At 40.3% G+C, this 15,428-nt stretch overlaps 1 protein-coding gene across 1 annotated transcript in view; it reads right to left on the reverse strand.

Moving 5' to 3' along the window:
- Positions 1-10,758, reverse strand: part of LRPPRC (leucine rich pentatricopeptide repeat containing) — an 84,118-nt gene extending 73,360 nt beyond the window's left edge. Inside the window, exons 1-2 of the mRNA XM_015857509.2 lie at positions 10,611-10,758; positions 2,480-2,682 (exon numbers count right to left, since the gene is read on the reverse strand). Of these exons, the coding sequence (XP_015712995.1) occupies positions 2,480-2,682; positions 10,611-10,711 (304 nt within the window). The 5' untranslated portion in view covers positions 10,712-10,758. The remainder of the gene's footprint in view (positions 1-2,479; positions 2,683-10,610) is intronic.
- Positions 10,759-15,428: the final 4,670 nt, after the last annotated feature.

Consider the following 15,428-nt stretch of genomic DNA (forward strand, 5'->3'; position numbering starts at 1 on the left):
TTTACAATAAGGACATCTGCTAAGCAGAAGTTAAAATAATAATAATAAAATAAGCCCAGCACAAAATACTACACTCAGGTGGTACAGTACTTCATAATTCTACTCCAAGATTCATTGATTATTTGATCCTAACGAAGACATAACTTCCTGGCAAATGTCTAAAATAGTTCAGTAACAATTCCTTACTATTTTAATACTGGCATTCAGAAGCATAAATCTAATTTTCAATTTCCTTTAGCATCCATTTTCACTTCTGTCCATGCTCAACAAATGGGATCATTTACATCTGCAGAATAATGAAGGAAACTGAGAATGCTCACATGCTCCAACTTCTGCATCCAACCCCAAGGATGTCAAAAACCTAACCATAAATACAGATATTTCTATAACTTCTACTACTGAGGTAAATAACGTTAAAGCTGAATTATCCTTCACAGGTTATCCAGTAAACTGGATAAGTTCTAATAAAAATAAGTGTTCCTTTATAAAGCAACATACTGTAAAAGGTAACAAATAAAACTCAGCAAAAATCAGAGCAAAAATAAATAAATAAATAAATAAAAATCATTCGTTCAACCCTTTCCAATCACTAAGAAAAGTGAGATGTGCTTTATTAGGGGTATTTTCATCTGACAAGGAAATATCATTCACACAGGTTTCATTGAAATTTTCTAAGCCAAACAGAAACAGACTTGAGTGGTTTCAACTTCCAAATGACTTATGGTCTACAATTCCACAGTGCTTTGTTAACGACTTCCATATCCTCATGCCAAAACTCCCAACCTGCGTACAGCCCAGTAAAGAGGCAGGTAAAGGTATCTCCAACTGCTGCTTATCACTGTAAGTGCAGTTTTCAATAATACAGATCTTCTACAGCTTCTCTGTTTCTACAGAGTAGAAACAAGCTGTAGAGCTATGAAATAATGCTAAAAAAACCCTCAAAAGTAGAGAGAAATAGGCAGTCCAGAATTATAACTTCTAATACAGAAAACAACCAGCAGAAGTACATTGCCACACCACTAGTGTAAACTAGGTTTCAAGAGAGCAATCTACAGCAAAAACATTATACAGAGTAAGCTCATCTGGGAAGAAACACAGAAGCAATGGGGAAAAAATGACAGTGAGAAAGAAATAGGTAAAATATTGAGAGGGCAGGAGTAAATGGCAAATGGGGATTTGAACTTTTAAAAGACATCACCAACTCATGAGAAATGAATCATACTTGGCTAACTCTTATATCAGTGCCTAACTATCTGTTAGTGCAGTAAAATGTCGAGATGCCTCCATTTTCATGATCCTGGTGTTTTATATATACTTTACATTAGTGACTAAGTACTTGAAAAGCAAAAGAAACAGGAAAAAAATCAGTACTGTGAGTGCATAAAGTTGCAGGACAAGATATCCATTTCAAGCATCATGTCTGGGTATTTTTTTGCATTGTAATATTCTTCCCTTCCTCATTACAAACACATGCAAGGAAAGAAAAAGAAATTTTTAATTTGCTACACTTGTTTTCAATGCTGTTATTTGAAAAAGAAAAAAAAAAAAGACCAAATTGTTCAAATAAAGATATTTATCATTTCTTTTAATAGCAACTTAATTCAACCTTCATAAATGTTTTAAACTTGTTGTTTTTCTGAGTTCCAAAACTCACCATTAATTTAAAATATACTTAAATAACTGAAGCACTGCGAGCAATTGATCTCTTTGCTAACATGACTCCTTAAAAACCATCTAAACACTCAATGACCATTAAGAATTGTGATTCATATACAAGTTGAGAGGTATAAAACCCTTTTCAACCCACACAGATTTATATGTAAAAGAAAGAAAAAGCGGTCAGCATCAGAATGGGTATCACAAGCAGAAGGACAAAAATGACAGAAAGAGGGAGTGAATTGAAGACTCAGCATTTAAGCAGTAAGCTACGAAACTTTTGAGACTACTATCCAAGTTACATGAGCCAGTAACTATCCAGGGCAATACACAGCAAAGTATAAAATGAAATCAAGACAATGCACGTTGTCTCCACATCTCCCTATACCACCCCATTTTAAAATAAAAGACCTCAAGGACAGCACGATTTACTGCAGATGTTTTAAAAGTACACTGTATAAAGAACACAGATATGATTTCCATTCATAGTTCCCAATATAGTTACATTAGTAAGATGTAACATCCCCAGATAAAACTTTGTAACAAGCAGAGTAATATGTTAACATTTCTTAAAAGCACAATGAAATTTTACAAGTAGTATAAATTGCCGAAGACAGAAAACCCTGAAGAATTGATGCGTGCATTCAAAGCAGGGTAACACCTCTAAAACATTCCAAGTCCATTCATCAATACATGCAGTAGGTTAAACTGCATCCAGAAGAAAAAACATAAATCAGAACTCAATTCAAGTAATTTCCTTGGTTTGATGACTTACAATGTTGCAGCATTAGCTTTAATTTTGTTTTAATAGGAAGCAGCTTACCATCTCTGCATGTTTCCTGGAAGACTTTTAGTAGAAGGCTTTTAGGGATACGGCCAGTTTTTCTGACAGAGTTATCCAGTTTATTTAATGCCCAGTCAAACTGCAATGCCCGTCTGGTTTGGATTTCTGAGACTGGTTCTTCTTTAATATTTCCTTCACGCTGAGGTACAACTGTAAGGAACCTTGCTTGGTGAATGACATTTCTGCTTAAATAAAAATAAAGGGGAAACAAAGAAAATAGAAATTACACTTCTGAGAGTTAATTTGCCAATACAATAGTTACTGAATGTTAAGAAAATGTTCTTCTTGCTGATGAAAAGATTTTGAAAAACACTCCATATTAAGGTGAACAAACAAATACAGTTGACTGATTTCAATGCATATCATAAGCCTTTTAAAACAATACAGCAATGTGTATTTGCTCAAGGTGTCAATTATTAAGCTGAGAGCTTCAGCTGGATCCGACTCACAGTAAGTGCTTCAAATACCATTCCTCCACAAAACCAAAATCTTTCAAAAATCATCCAAGTGCTATAAAAACTTCCTGTCCCACAATGGGATCTCCACATGCTTTCATATGCTTTGGAAAAACTACTTCAGGAACAACCACAAGCAGCTCTTCCAAAACATGGCAAATCAAGGTAACAAATCACGTATTTGTTTTCAATTAAAATACACAAGAACTAATGCAGGAACCGATGTTTTAGACAACAGTGTACCAAAAAGCTTCATGAATAATGGCATAATTCCCCATCCCTCAGAACTTAATGAACATAAAGTTGTCGTCCTGCAACACAAGGCAAACAAACACTGGATTTGATTCAACATCTATTTGTTTTCTCAAAATGAAGCACAACAGCTTCAGATTTAACCAAGAATTACTTCTAGCAAAACAGTAAGAGCTCACCATTTCAATTAAATTATTTAAAAAACAAGCGTATGTACATGGTAACTATAAAATGGCATCGGTGTTACACTAGATGGTTATGGTTAGCCTATAGACAGCATGTTGTTGTTACATGTGAGTACTTACGGAAATTTTCTACAAACCTATTTTTCCCCAGAATCAATGCAAAGCAAGTGAGGCTTTCTGGATGCCAAAAAGAAGATTCGGCAGCTTCTGAAATTGCCCTCCTTCATCTCTGCCCCTTGAGCCCAGAGCTCTTCACTACATTTCTGTAAGGATTCTTCTAGACCACTCTGGTTTTGTTTGTTAGTTCGTTTAAGGTGCCTGGTGGCGTCTCACCTGCTGAGATCTGGCGAGCAACTCACTTTTTCTCTGGCTGTGATATCCTGACATTAACTGAGGAGGGCCTAATTTTGGGAAGTATCATCTTTCTACCTTTTTCAAGAAGGCTAATTTTACATGGCCAGACCTGTGACTTCCCTCTTGAAAAATTCCCAGAGGCCAGCAAATTATATGGGAAAGATCACAGAATCACAGAATTATCAAGGTTGGAAAAGACCTAGAAGATCATCTAGTCCAACCATTACCAATACTTCCTGGCTAAATCATATTCATCAACACAACATCCAAACGTTTCTCAAACACTCCCATGGTCGGTGACTGCACCACCTCCCTGGGCAATGCATTCCAATGCCTGACTACCCTTTCCGAGAAGTAATACTTCCTAATGTCCAGCCTGAAGAAGATGAAGCAAGAAAGAAGTGGAGAAGAAAAAGAGCTCTGCCAAAAAGGAGAACCTTCCTTCAATGTGAATTCTACCACCCCAAGATGCAAATCCACACTACTTCCCTTGGGCTGGCTCTCATGCTCCCCAGAACCCTGTGAGCCAACTGAGCTCACTAAGTTGGTGTAGGTTTCCAGAAAGTTGTGGAAAATGCTCATGATGTACAAAACCCACCAGGAAAAAAAAAAAGAAATGGATCAGGAGTATGTGGCTGAAATGAGAGCAATTCTGAAGAAAAAGTAGGAAGTGAAACATGGTTTGTGGTGGATAAGTGGCCATCTCACTAAAAAAAAAGAATGAGAAAAAAATAAAATAAAATCAGGATTTCCCAGAGCATCTTTTTCTATTTTCTTCCTCTTGTTTGATCACATCACGTATCCACACAGAGGGTACTTGCCCTAAACCAGAAATCATTCAACTGATTAAATTACAATTCAGTAATACAAGGTAAGAATAACAGAAAGACAAAATCTTCAGTTCTTCCAGGTGTAATAACCAAATGAGACGACTCTAACATATATCCTTTAACAACACAAATATAGAGCTACAAGCTACCAACGTGATAACTATATGAATGAAACAAACGACTGACATCCTTCATCTGTTTCTCCATAACGTGAATTGTACATTCCGCTGTCACATACCTATTAAAAAAGCAACCTGAAACCTTTCCAGAATACTTTCAATTCTTTGGAAGCAGCACAGGAGTCAGTGCCTTTGTAAGGCAGAAATTTACACCTTGATTCCCATTACCAACTGAAGCGCAACCAGGCAAAACTCCTGTTTTTTCCACTTAAAACTTAAGTGCCTTTTTTTCGATGAAAATCTACTATCATATCATTACATGCTACAGTAAATTGTCCAATGAAATATTTTGCCACACAGCACACATGTAACCATAAGCTGATATCTACATCTATCAGTTTTTAAGTGGGCGTTTTATTTAGCTCTTCCCCTCTCATAGGATCTGAATTTGGGTCTTTCTAATACAAACTGCCTATGAGCAGAATACTTAGGTGAAAATAACAAAAACTAAAATGCCAAGAATCCCCTATTTTAAAGATGAAGGATTGAATAAAGCAGAAAAGGCACTTTCCCACGAATGTGCAGAAGAACTTCTTTACAGTGAGGGTGACGGAGCACTGGAACAGGCTGCCCAGGGAGGTGGTGGAGTCTCCTTCTCTGGGGATATTCAAGACCCGCCTGGATGCCTACCTGTGTGACATGGTGTAGGGAACCTGCTTTGGCAGGGGGTTGGACTCAATGATCTCTAGAGGTCCCTTCCAACCTCTACAATTCTGTGATTCTGTGATTTCCAAAAACGTAAAACTTCAGAAAACTATGGGAACCAATATCAGGTTTGATGTGAGGTAATTAAGTGAATACAGTACAGGAAAATTGAGACCAATGGCACAACCTCCTTATCAAACAGAGAAAGAAGCTAATGTTAAATGAAGCAGTTATCCACATATCAGGAATATTTAACAACCCCGTGCTATTCTGCAATTTTTAACACATATGCTTAAGCAGAGAAGAAAAAAAAAACATCAAAAAAGCAAAATAACAAAAAGGTCAGGTTAAACATTAGAATCACACAATAATGCAGGAATTTAGATTTCAAACTATGTTAAATATGAACATACAATGCCTGTTTTTAACTACTTTACCACAACTAAAGAAGCAAATTCTAATAACGAGACAGGTGAGATGTGCAGGAAGAATTGTCCAAGCCATTTTTAGAAGCTTTAACTACATTAAAGATGCTTCAATGGCCCTCGTTGAACTTCTCCCCAGTCCTTTGAAATTACCTTTAAAAACTCCTGGAAGACGAGGTATGGCAAAAATCAAAGCACAACTGATAACTACAAAAGAAACTGGCATGCGGGCTTCTGATACCAAGTCATCTGACTTTCACATAACCAAAATAGGGAGATATCATGGAGTTTTCATCAGAAAAAATAAGGTGCCATTAATTGTTATTAAATTGTGTTGATGTCTTTTTTAATGAGATCAAAGTTTGTTGCGATATTGAGAATATAAGTTATGAATTCTAAAATACTGTATATTCTTCGCCCACATGGAAATTGACTACTATGACCCACGTCCATTAACAAGTGTCATTAACAATCTGAATGACAGAAGAAAGTGAGCATTGAACTTGCAGATGACAGCACACCAATAATGGTGCCCAACACTTACAAGACACCCTCAGTCTTCTAAGTCATCTTGACTACTTGATTAAATGGTTTGAAATCAGCAAGAAAAGAACGTCAGTGTAGACCAAAGAAAGTGATAGATTTCAGAATTCCAAGGGGAAAAAGGAAAAGAAAAATGTATACAACTGGTCATAAAACATCCCAACAGGACTGAGAAATAAACATGCACCTAAAAAAAGATTTAATTCTTCAGCTCCTAGTAGAAGCAACACAGATAAGACAAGATAGAGAACTGTTCTGCTTGTCATGGTATGTTTACGCACTCAGAAAGATTCGGACCAGTGTTGTAAAGTAGTTGAAGCTCCTAGGATTCTTTAAAAAGGTCTTTGCTCTCCCATCTCACCAATGTGATCCAATCCTACACAAACTCACTACAACATATGAAGTCAGCAGCCCTTGCAAGGACGTATAGTGCTCTTATCAACTCTTCTGAATTAGACAAAAAGATAACAGGTCTTGCAAGAAGCACAAAGTTTTCACTACGTAACAGTCTGCTTTTTAAGGAGATGAGCAGTTGCTCTGTTCCCCACAGTCATGAGCACTGACACCTAGCCTCACAGATGAGAAACCTAAACTGATGTGACAGTAAGGCCAAAGATCCTTTGAGACACTTGCACATGGAGATTTTTTTCTGCTATACTATGATCCAGGCCTCCAGAGCCTAATAGTTTTCATTGTCTTTGTGGAGAAATAGGGCATCCGCTTCAGGATAAATACTCTAGAAACTTTACATATCAAAATGCAGTTCAGCAAGGAAGCTGTATTGACCCAACATTGCAGTCACCACTGACAGCAGTAGTTCCAGTCTCTCTTTTCCATTTTCCACGTTACCACTCTCTCTCAGTTCATCAGATGCTTAACTGATCCAATTAAGCCTTTTAATATGCCAGAAAACTTTTCCTTGCAGTCTAGCAAATGAAATCAGCCCAGTCACAGCACTAAGGAGCAGGCCTGGAATCTATTCCATGGGCTCAGCCGTGGTGTGGCAGTATGCAGCTGAGCAACAGGAACCCTCAGTCATTGCATGAAGACTACCTGAGCAGTAATAACAATCTATCTACTGCTTATCCAGCAAACAGGACAGAAGTTATTTGCAATCACCCAGTTCTGTGGAATGTCTAAATTTACATCCTCCCAAACAATTTGAAATTATAGAAGGATAGCTGACAGATATTCATTTTACAAAGTTTGATACAGATCAGAACCTGTCAGCCATTCTCTGCTGTGACTCAGATCTCACAACAGGCATTTCTGTGAGATCTGTGTGGGTACAATCTTGCACGTTAACTAGCAAACAAGGTGTAAGGGTGGCTAATATAAAGATGTTAACAAAGACGATGGTAGATAGCCAAAGGTTATTAGCAAAGGAAAACTCACCAATGTCGATGTCTTGACCAGAAAGCTGAAACAGTCTCCACTGGGGAGCGATATCCAAGAGAAGCTGCCTTAGTGGTGGTCAGCCCTTAAATGAGGTCTAGAGGAGGTGGAGTCAAGCTCCACCCCTTCCGGGACCACAGCTCAATTACTCTCACCTGTGCTCCCACAGCTGACCCAACACTTGCCTCAGCTGGTTAATCAGAGGTTCAGGCTGTGATTTCCAATACACAAGGATAAGGTCCATACTTTTGCTACTCAGTCCATCATTTTGTTTGTCACTAAAGGCTGCAGATTAACAGCAGAGTTTGTTCTCTGGCTACCGTATTCTCAGGACAACATGTTTAGGCCAAACCCAATGGTCACAGAAGGTTATGCTTCATCTTACCTTCACTATTCCCAGAATAGAAGGTATGAGAAAAGAATCTAAAATCTCAGACTATCTTCTGCATCCTCCTACAGATGAAGATGCACTTTAAAGTAGTGACACAAAATCTCAAGCCTTGTTTGCATTACAAGCTGCCACTATTTAGTTCTTATTTTATCAGTTCTAAGCAGGTAAATAATAACACAACCTACAAGTCTTAAAGGGCCTAACAAGTAGCCCAGCCACTGCTCACGTACTCTGCACCGGGGGGAGCAGTTTGTACATCCCTGGAAAATTCTGAGTAGAATGACCAAAAACTGCTGGAATGTGAGTAGTTGCACTTTCAGGTCTCTAAAGAAATGAACAGATCCACAACTTATCTATAATCATTACTGTAATAGAAGCCTCAAACCCACTTCTGAATTAACTTAAAATTATGCTTAGCGATACAGCAAACATAGTTTGTCATTTACTCATTTCCTTGGTAAATACTGGATTACTCCCTGCTATTTATTCACTCATAACAGTTACCCTATGCCTCAAAACCAGGGTTTCACCAATACTTCATGGAATCTACCACAGAGGGCTGCGTTTCACATCTAATGTAACAACCTGAGACCTAAACAACAAGTAGAGAAGTCTAAATGATTGATGTCCATGTGTCCAAATCGTCCTAGTTCTTTAAAAGTCTTCAATTTCCAGAAGTTAAGGGTTAGGTAGGAAAAAGAACCACAATAAGAATGACTAGTTACTTAAGGGGGAAAAAAAAAAGAGATTATTCTCATGAGATGTTCGTGTAATCTCAGCTAGTAAATGCTACTTTTACTTTAAAATTTGGTCCTAAAGCACCACTTGTGCACTAGAATGACTCCACATATTACTGGATATATAGGAGTATAATACATGAAAAGTGGTACCTGGATGTCCCTGAACATTACTTCTTGCAACAAGCTACCTAGAATAATAGCTTCCAGATGAGAAAAGCAAAAATGAGTTGAATTAGCACTACTGGAAAAGTTTATACACATGATTTGCCACTCAGTAACTCAGTGGTACTGCCTCCCATTCCTTAGCATGTGCCTCCCCTGTTCCCTAGTCCTTCCTCTACTTTTCCATTCCCTTCTTTGCAGTTGTGAAGCTCACCAGTCCAATGCTGAACAGTTATCCATATAGAGCAGCAAAAATATGTAGCTAGTGCTAAGTTGAATTGACTAAGAGGGATCACCAGAGCAGTAGGAAGACACCAACAAGACAAGGCAGGAGGAGCTCCTTGTACAGTTGTTATGTCTACCCAAAAAACTCACTGCGCATATTAGAAGCCCTTCCACTCTCAGATTTAATTCCAAAACAAATCATCTGCTACATGATTTGCACATTTAGTGAAAAGCTACCATTGAGCTCACACTCACTGACCAGACCTACACACTGACCTTCTTTCAAACACCATGCTCTTATCCACATTGGTGCTGCAAAGTGAGCTGCTGAAGGCATCTCCAGTGACAACAAGTAAACTTCAAACACTAACACCATGCTCTTATCCACGTTGGTGCTGCAGAGGGAGCTGCTGAAGACATCACCAGTGACAAGTAAAACTCGCTGCTCCAACCTGCCTATACCCCTTCACTCCATAGGTGACAGGACACTAACTGACCTCTGAATGGACTGCAAAGGGAAATTCAGAAATCATTCATTCACATCCATGGAGAAAACTGATTTAAACTTCTATTTTTTGTTACAAATTTAAAGATGATTTATAATAACTACAGTTATAATTGCAACGAGTCATTGGGCATCACCAACCACTCCCTTCTATTTCCAGAAGACTGGAAACCAAGAATACAACCACACGGAGCTTGGAAGCCATGAACAGAGCTCACTGCCACTGACACACTTTGAGAACCTGTTGACATTGAAGTAACCTCTAACTAAAGGAAAGCCTGCAGATGCATTTACACGGTTGTAGAGGTCCACTTGTGCTGTGAAGCATGAAAAACAGCGCTAAACCTGTAAATGTAACAGCTGCAGAAAGTAGTTAAGGATGGTTACAACAGCCATTAGGCCGCCTAAAAATCGGCATGCAAAACGCTGTTCTTGTCAGTATCGTGGAATTACCAAACTGGGTTAGAAGAGGCCTCAGGGCCCACTCAGCCCCACGGTCAGCTCCCAGCTCAGGGTGCCCAGAGCCCGTTCGACCTGGCCTTGTCCGCCCGCAGGGACAGCCCACACACAGCTCCGAGGTGAACCTGTTTCTCACAGATCCAAAAATCAGTGTTTGTAAATAAACCCGGGATGTGACGCTTTGCCGGGTCCGTACACCCCCACAGAGCGGCGATGTACGGGCGGTAGGCCGCTCCGTGAGCTGAGAAGAGCCGCGGGGCCATCCCTGTCCCGCTCTCTCTCCCTGCCCTCAGCCGCCCGCCCTTTGCCCCCATGCCTCGTCACACCGCCGGCATCGCGCAGCGCCGGGTCGGTCGTTCCCTCACCTGGCGGCGGCGGGTGCTGTTGGTCGCAGCAGTGTCCGCAGTGTCCGCAGCCGCCCGCTCAGGGCCCGCAGTATCCCCGCGGAACTCAGCAGAGCCGCCATCCCCAACCAGGAGCACGTGAGGCTGCTAAGCCGCGCATGCGCAAAGAACGCGACCAGAATCCGGCGCTCCGCTACCGACGGGAAGCGGGAGAAACCATTCAACGCAGGGAGAGGGGTGTCCGCCCTGCTGTTGGAATGGCCCGATGAGGCACCAGCGGGATTTTCCGCTTCATCCCCCCCCTCGGTTTGTCACGTTCCGCCGACCCTGCGCTGGGTTGGGCCGAGAGGCGGCAAACCCCGAGTTGAAATTGCGACTGTTGGAGGGGGGGAGAAGGGTCGCCTTGAGGACGGCGCCTCGTTGCGCTTCGGGTGTGTGCCCCGGTGGCGCAGTGGTAGCAATGCCGCCTTACAACACCAGGGCCCGGAGTTCGAATCCCCCCTGTGGCGCAAGTGGTAGAAGTGCCGCTCTGCTACACAGAGGCTCGAATCCCGGGGGTTGGACTCGATGATCTCTAAGGTCCCTTCCAACCCGCACCAAACTATTACTATTACTGTTACTATTACTATTACTGTTACTATTACTACACGGGGCCCTGCGTGCGGTGGGAGAGCGCCCGGCCCCTATGGCAGGAGGAAGTCACGTGGGCAGAGGAGCCGCCATGTTGGCTGCCGGGGTCACCCCTGCGGCGGCGCGTGCGGGGTTGTTCGTGCGCGCATGCGCCGTGGGCGGCGCTGCTGCTTCAGGGGCTGAGGCGCAGCGGGTGGCGGGCAAATATGAAACAAGGTTCTCACAGCCGTGATGAACGGAACCTGCCTTTAAACCCGGCTGCTGCTGCGGGGGGGTGGGGGGGTCTGGGTTTGAAGCAAAAAGTAAAATAAAAGCCTTTGAAATGTTGTTGTCTCCACGCTTTCCTTCCTTTATGGGGAAAAAAGAATGTAGGTACGAGGGGCAGAGAGGGTGTAAAACTCACTGCCTGAGCTTGTTTGCACCTCTAAGGTGTCGTCAGCAGCCATGCTTCATCTTAATGCGTGCATTAAAGCTGCTTTGTAAAACTTAATTATAAAGCACTGAATGGGTTGAGTTCTTAGAAGTGCTTGTTTTCATGAAAAAAAAAAAAAGAAAGAAAGAAAAAAAGAGAACGAGAGAAAAATAGAAGAACAAGCCATGCAATTATTTTTGCTGTGGACTGCAAATAGTTACTCCAGGGGACAGATTATTCATCAAAACAGATTGATTTTATCAAGTCAATTACAATCAGCTGTTTGCTATCAGGCTTTGCATGGTAGGACTTGCCTCCTCACCCAGGTGCAGAGGGGCTGGTATCACTACGTCTTAAAAGCACACTTGTGCTATTTATGGGAAGGTCAAAGAATCGATTTCAAAACATGTTATGCTTGGAGTATCAGACATAAGATTTCATGTTAGCTGAAGTTCACTTAATGGATGTGAGAGTCTACATCATGTCAATGAGGATTCAAAAAAGAGAAAGTAAATTCAGTCTTAACTTTTACAGCATGGCAGAATCCTTTTCTGCTGTCCTTCCCTCCTCAACAGCCAACACTTTCCCAGATTTTTGTCTTGATTTATTCTTTCCAGGGGCTTTATTCTCATCATTGATAATGCAAGAATATTGTCCCCAGGGATAATGATGAAACAGTGCCAGGGTATGTTTATGGACACCGGAGCTGTATTTGCTATTGAATTTCTGTATCTAATGATGTTTCAGGAGATGGCCATGCTGATCTGGGAGAGTAGGAGGATTTAAAAGCGAGGGTTTTGGCCAAACCCTGCCAAAGGCTGCAGAATGGTGGCTGTTACTAAATGTAACTAAAACTCTCTGTGGTGAACTATTCAAGTTCTGTCAAAATGCCTCTAAGATGTCAGAAGAAACGTAAAAGTACTCACAGCAGCTCTAAATTGCTGTTTGTATAACTGCAATGTGAAGAGAGGAGAAGTAATGCTGGCCTAGGACTGTTGCCGTTAGGCAGTTTGGATGAGGCTACTGCATGTCAGAGGGCACAGAGATAACACGGATCATTGATGATTGCTTTATCACATGAAGAGGATTCTGAGAAGCCAACCACTGGAAGAGAAAAATGGACCAGTTTCTGCAGGCTGTGAGGTAGGGTTATGCGTATTTTTCCCTTGAGAGACTCAGAGGTGCCCTCTCCTGGTCTGAGCTGTCTGATGGAGCAGGTGAATCTGCCATGATGATGATGGTAGATGTGAGGTTCCTGCTGCTAACCTTCTTTAGTAGTACTTTAGTTAGTAACCTAACTTAACCAGTTCCCTTACATCCTAGATTAACTTGACCTGCCTTAAAGTCAGCTCTGTTCAGCCAAAATTAGCGAGATAGGAACATCCATCCTCCCACCAAGTTCACAATTCAATGTGGTGCATGGGCTGTGTTGCTCAACAGAGAGAGGCCATGTAGTTTCCAACATTTGTGTGATGATTGCAGTGTATTGGGAAATAGGCCATCAGTAAGGTTTTCCATATAGAGAATAATTGGGGAGATTTTGGGGAAAGGTAGGCCACAGAACCCAGTAGATGTTGAGACATCTATGTGCATTGCGGTTATCAACATTTGGATAGCAATATTAGGAAAATCTAAATTTAATTTCATAATTGCTGAGGTTTTTGTACACTTTCAATGCCTCATTTCAATTTCAGTCTAAGAAGAGATATTGAGATCAGCTTGCTTGTGATGAAGTTTTGTTACTGGAATGCCTGTTGTTGGTCTCTCAAGTGTCAGCTGTTTCCTCTCTCTGCCCCAACAAAAAAAAAACTCAGTTCATCCACGCTGTACGTGTGCTTACATTTAAGCTACATTCATGATTTATGGAAGCCTGAATGCTTAGTACTGGTAATACAGAAATATGGCATGATGTTTTGCTTTGCTCTGAGTCTGTTGTAATGATGAAAACAAGATAAGTTATCCAAACAGGAACTAGGAAGTAAGGAAAAAAATCAAAGAACCAGGTGTTAAGAAATGTAGGCTAATGTCTTAGTTTCATGTTAAAATGGCAAATAAGAAGACAAAGCCATGACATGGAGAAGGGTGGATAATATGAAGTCTTTAGTGGCAAATTGCTGCTTGAGGGTTCTATTGATGTGTATGTGAAGCATGTTTGGCTGCTGTTTAAACCAATTCCATTCTAATGGCCTGTATTGAATTAATTTCTAACAAAGGAGCAAAACTCACTGCTTATTCAATGTACCTGTTAAAAAATGTTTATAAAAAAAAAAAAAGAAAAAGGTTTGTTTTCATTTTCTTTTTCATTTTGCTTTTATTTGATCACACCCTTAATCTCCAATGGTGTTCTTAGGACTTCTGGAGTTGTACTGCGTTGTAAAATAATTATTTTCTCTGAAGATGCAAAAGAATTTAGCTCACTCATCTCCTCAGCCGTGTTAGTTTTGCAAGGTTAGTAGAAAATTTAATAAGTAGTAGAGCCTTTATCTTTGTAACCAAGTCAGCAGATCTTATCCTAGCTATCTACGGGGAGTAGATCTGATGAGTAAGAGGGTAATTTTTTTATACAGTTAGTTTTCAAGGATCACAGTTTGAAAATGGTTGTGACATAACTGGGTCACATCTGAAATTTTTCTATAAGCTGCATAAAAAGAGAAGTTGAGGTAGCTGGTTTTGTCAGAAGGTATATTTAGAGCTGTAGTGAATCATAGTTGAGGGATTTGCATATTATAATGTTACTGAAAAATGCAAACAGTCATATCTTTAATTGGAAGTTCTTCAGCATTTATCTTTTGCTTTTAAATAAGAATACAAAGTAAGAATTAAGATATAGATGCATGTGCATCACATTAAGTTTCTTCTATTGTTGCCTTTCTTTTACACGTTGAACTGTGGACATGGCATACTACAATGAATGAATATCACGTCCCAGGATTTGGCTATTTTAGGTTCTGGAGTGGTAAGTGGTAAGATGTTTTAGGAATGGTACAACTATTTCAGTTGCTTGTAGATCCAGTAAGGGATAAATCATCTCCAGATTTTAATGCATGTTTTATGTTTTGCTTAGAAACAGATATGGAGTGATCCAGAGTGATTCAAAAAAAGGCTTTGTTTCTATGGCCATCTAAAATATAAGCTCAGTTGCTACCTTTACGAACAATAATCAAAGTAGATCTCACGTTAAGAGCTCCCATCTTTAGGCTTGTTTCTCTTCTCTCAGACTAAGGCCACAAACTCAAGTTGCTGAGAAGACAGAATTATCGTGAGAGATGGAAACAAGCGTTTGGAAGGGCAGAGCACAAGAATCCCTTAAAACAGATCAGCCCCTGATGGAAAAAGAAGTTCTTAATTCTTTTTGCAGCTGATATGCTTTGAGATAATTTTATTTCCTTGCTTTCGGTGGCTGAGTTTTAAAAAAGCAGATGCATTTACTGCAAGAAGGAGTAAGTGGTGGCCTTTCCCATGCTTGTCATTTAATGTTGCAGAATGTACCAAGCAGATATTTTTCTTTCCTTTTTCTTTCTTTCTCTCTTTCTTTTTCTCTCTTTTCTTCAATTACGATGATTGGTGTTGGTATCATTTATCTGGGGACAATAACCTGTTTCAGCAGCAGGAGTCGTGTTGCTGATACTTTCCCATTACTGAAATGTGTTAAGACTGGACAAGTGCTAGTATTTCCCATAGGGTAGATGTGTCTGGATAAATCAAGCTGAAATAGCATTCAAATATATTGGGCATCTGATGTGCATCACAAGTGATCTCTGCAAAGAAAAAAGGAGGGGAAAAGAAATCCCTTTTAG

Source organism: Coturnix japonica, chromosome 3 (assembly GCF_001577835.2).
Source record: "Coturnix japonica isolate 7356 chromosome 3, Coturnix japonica 2.1, whole genome shotgun sequence".
In the NCBI taxonomy this organism is placed as follows: domain Eukaryota; kingdom Metazoa; phylum Chordata; class Aves; order Galliformes; family Phasianidae; genus Coturnix; species Coturnix japonica.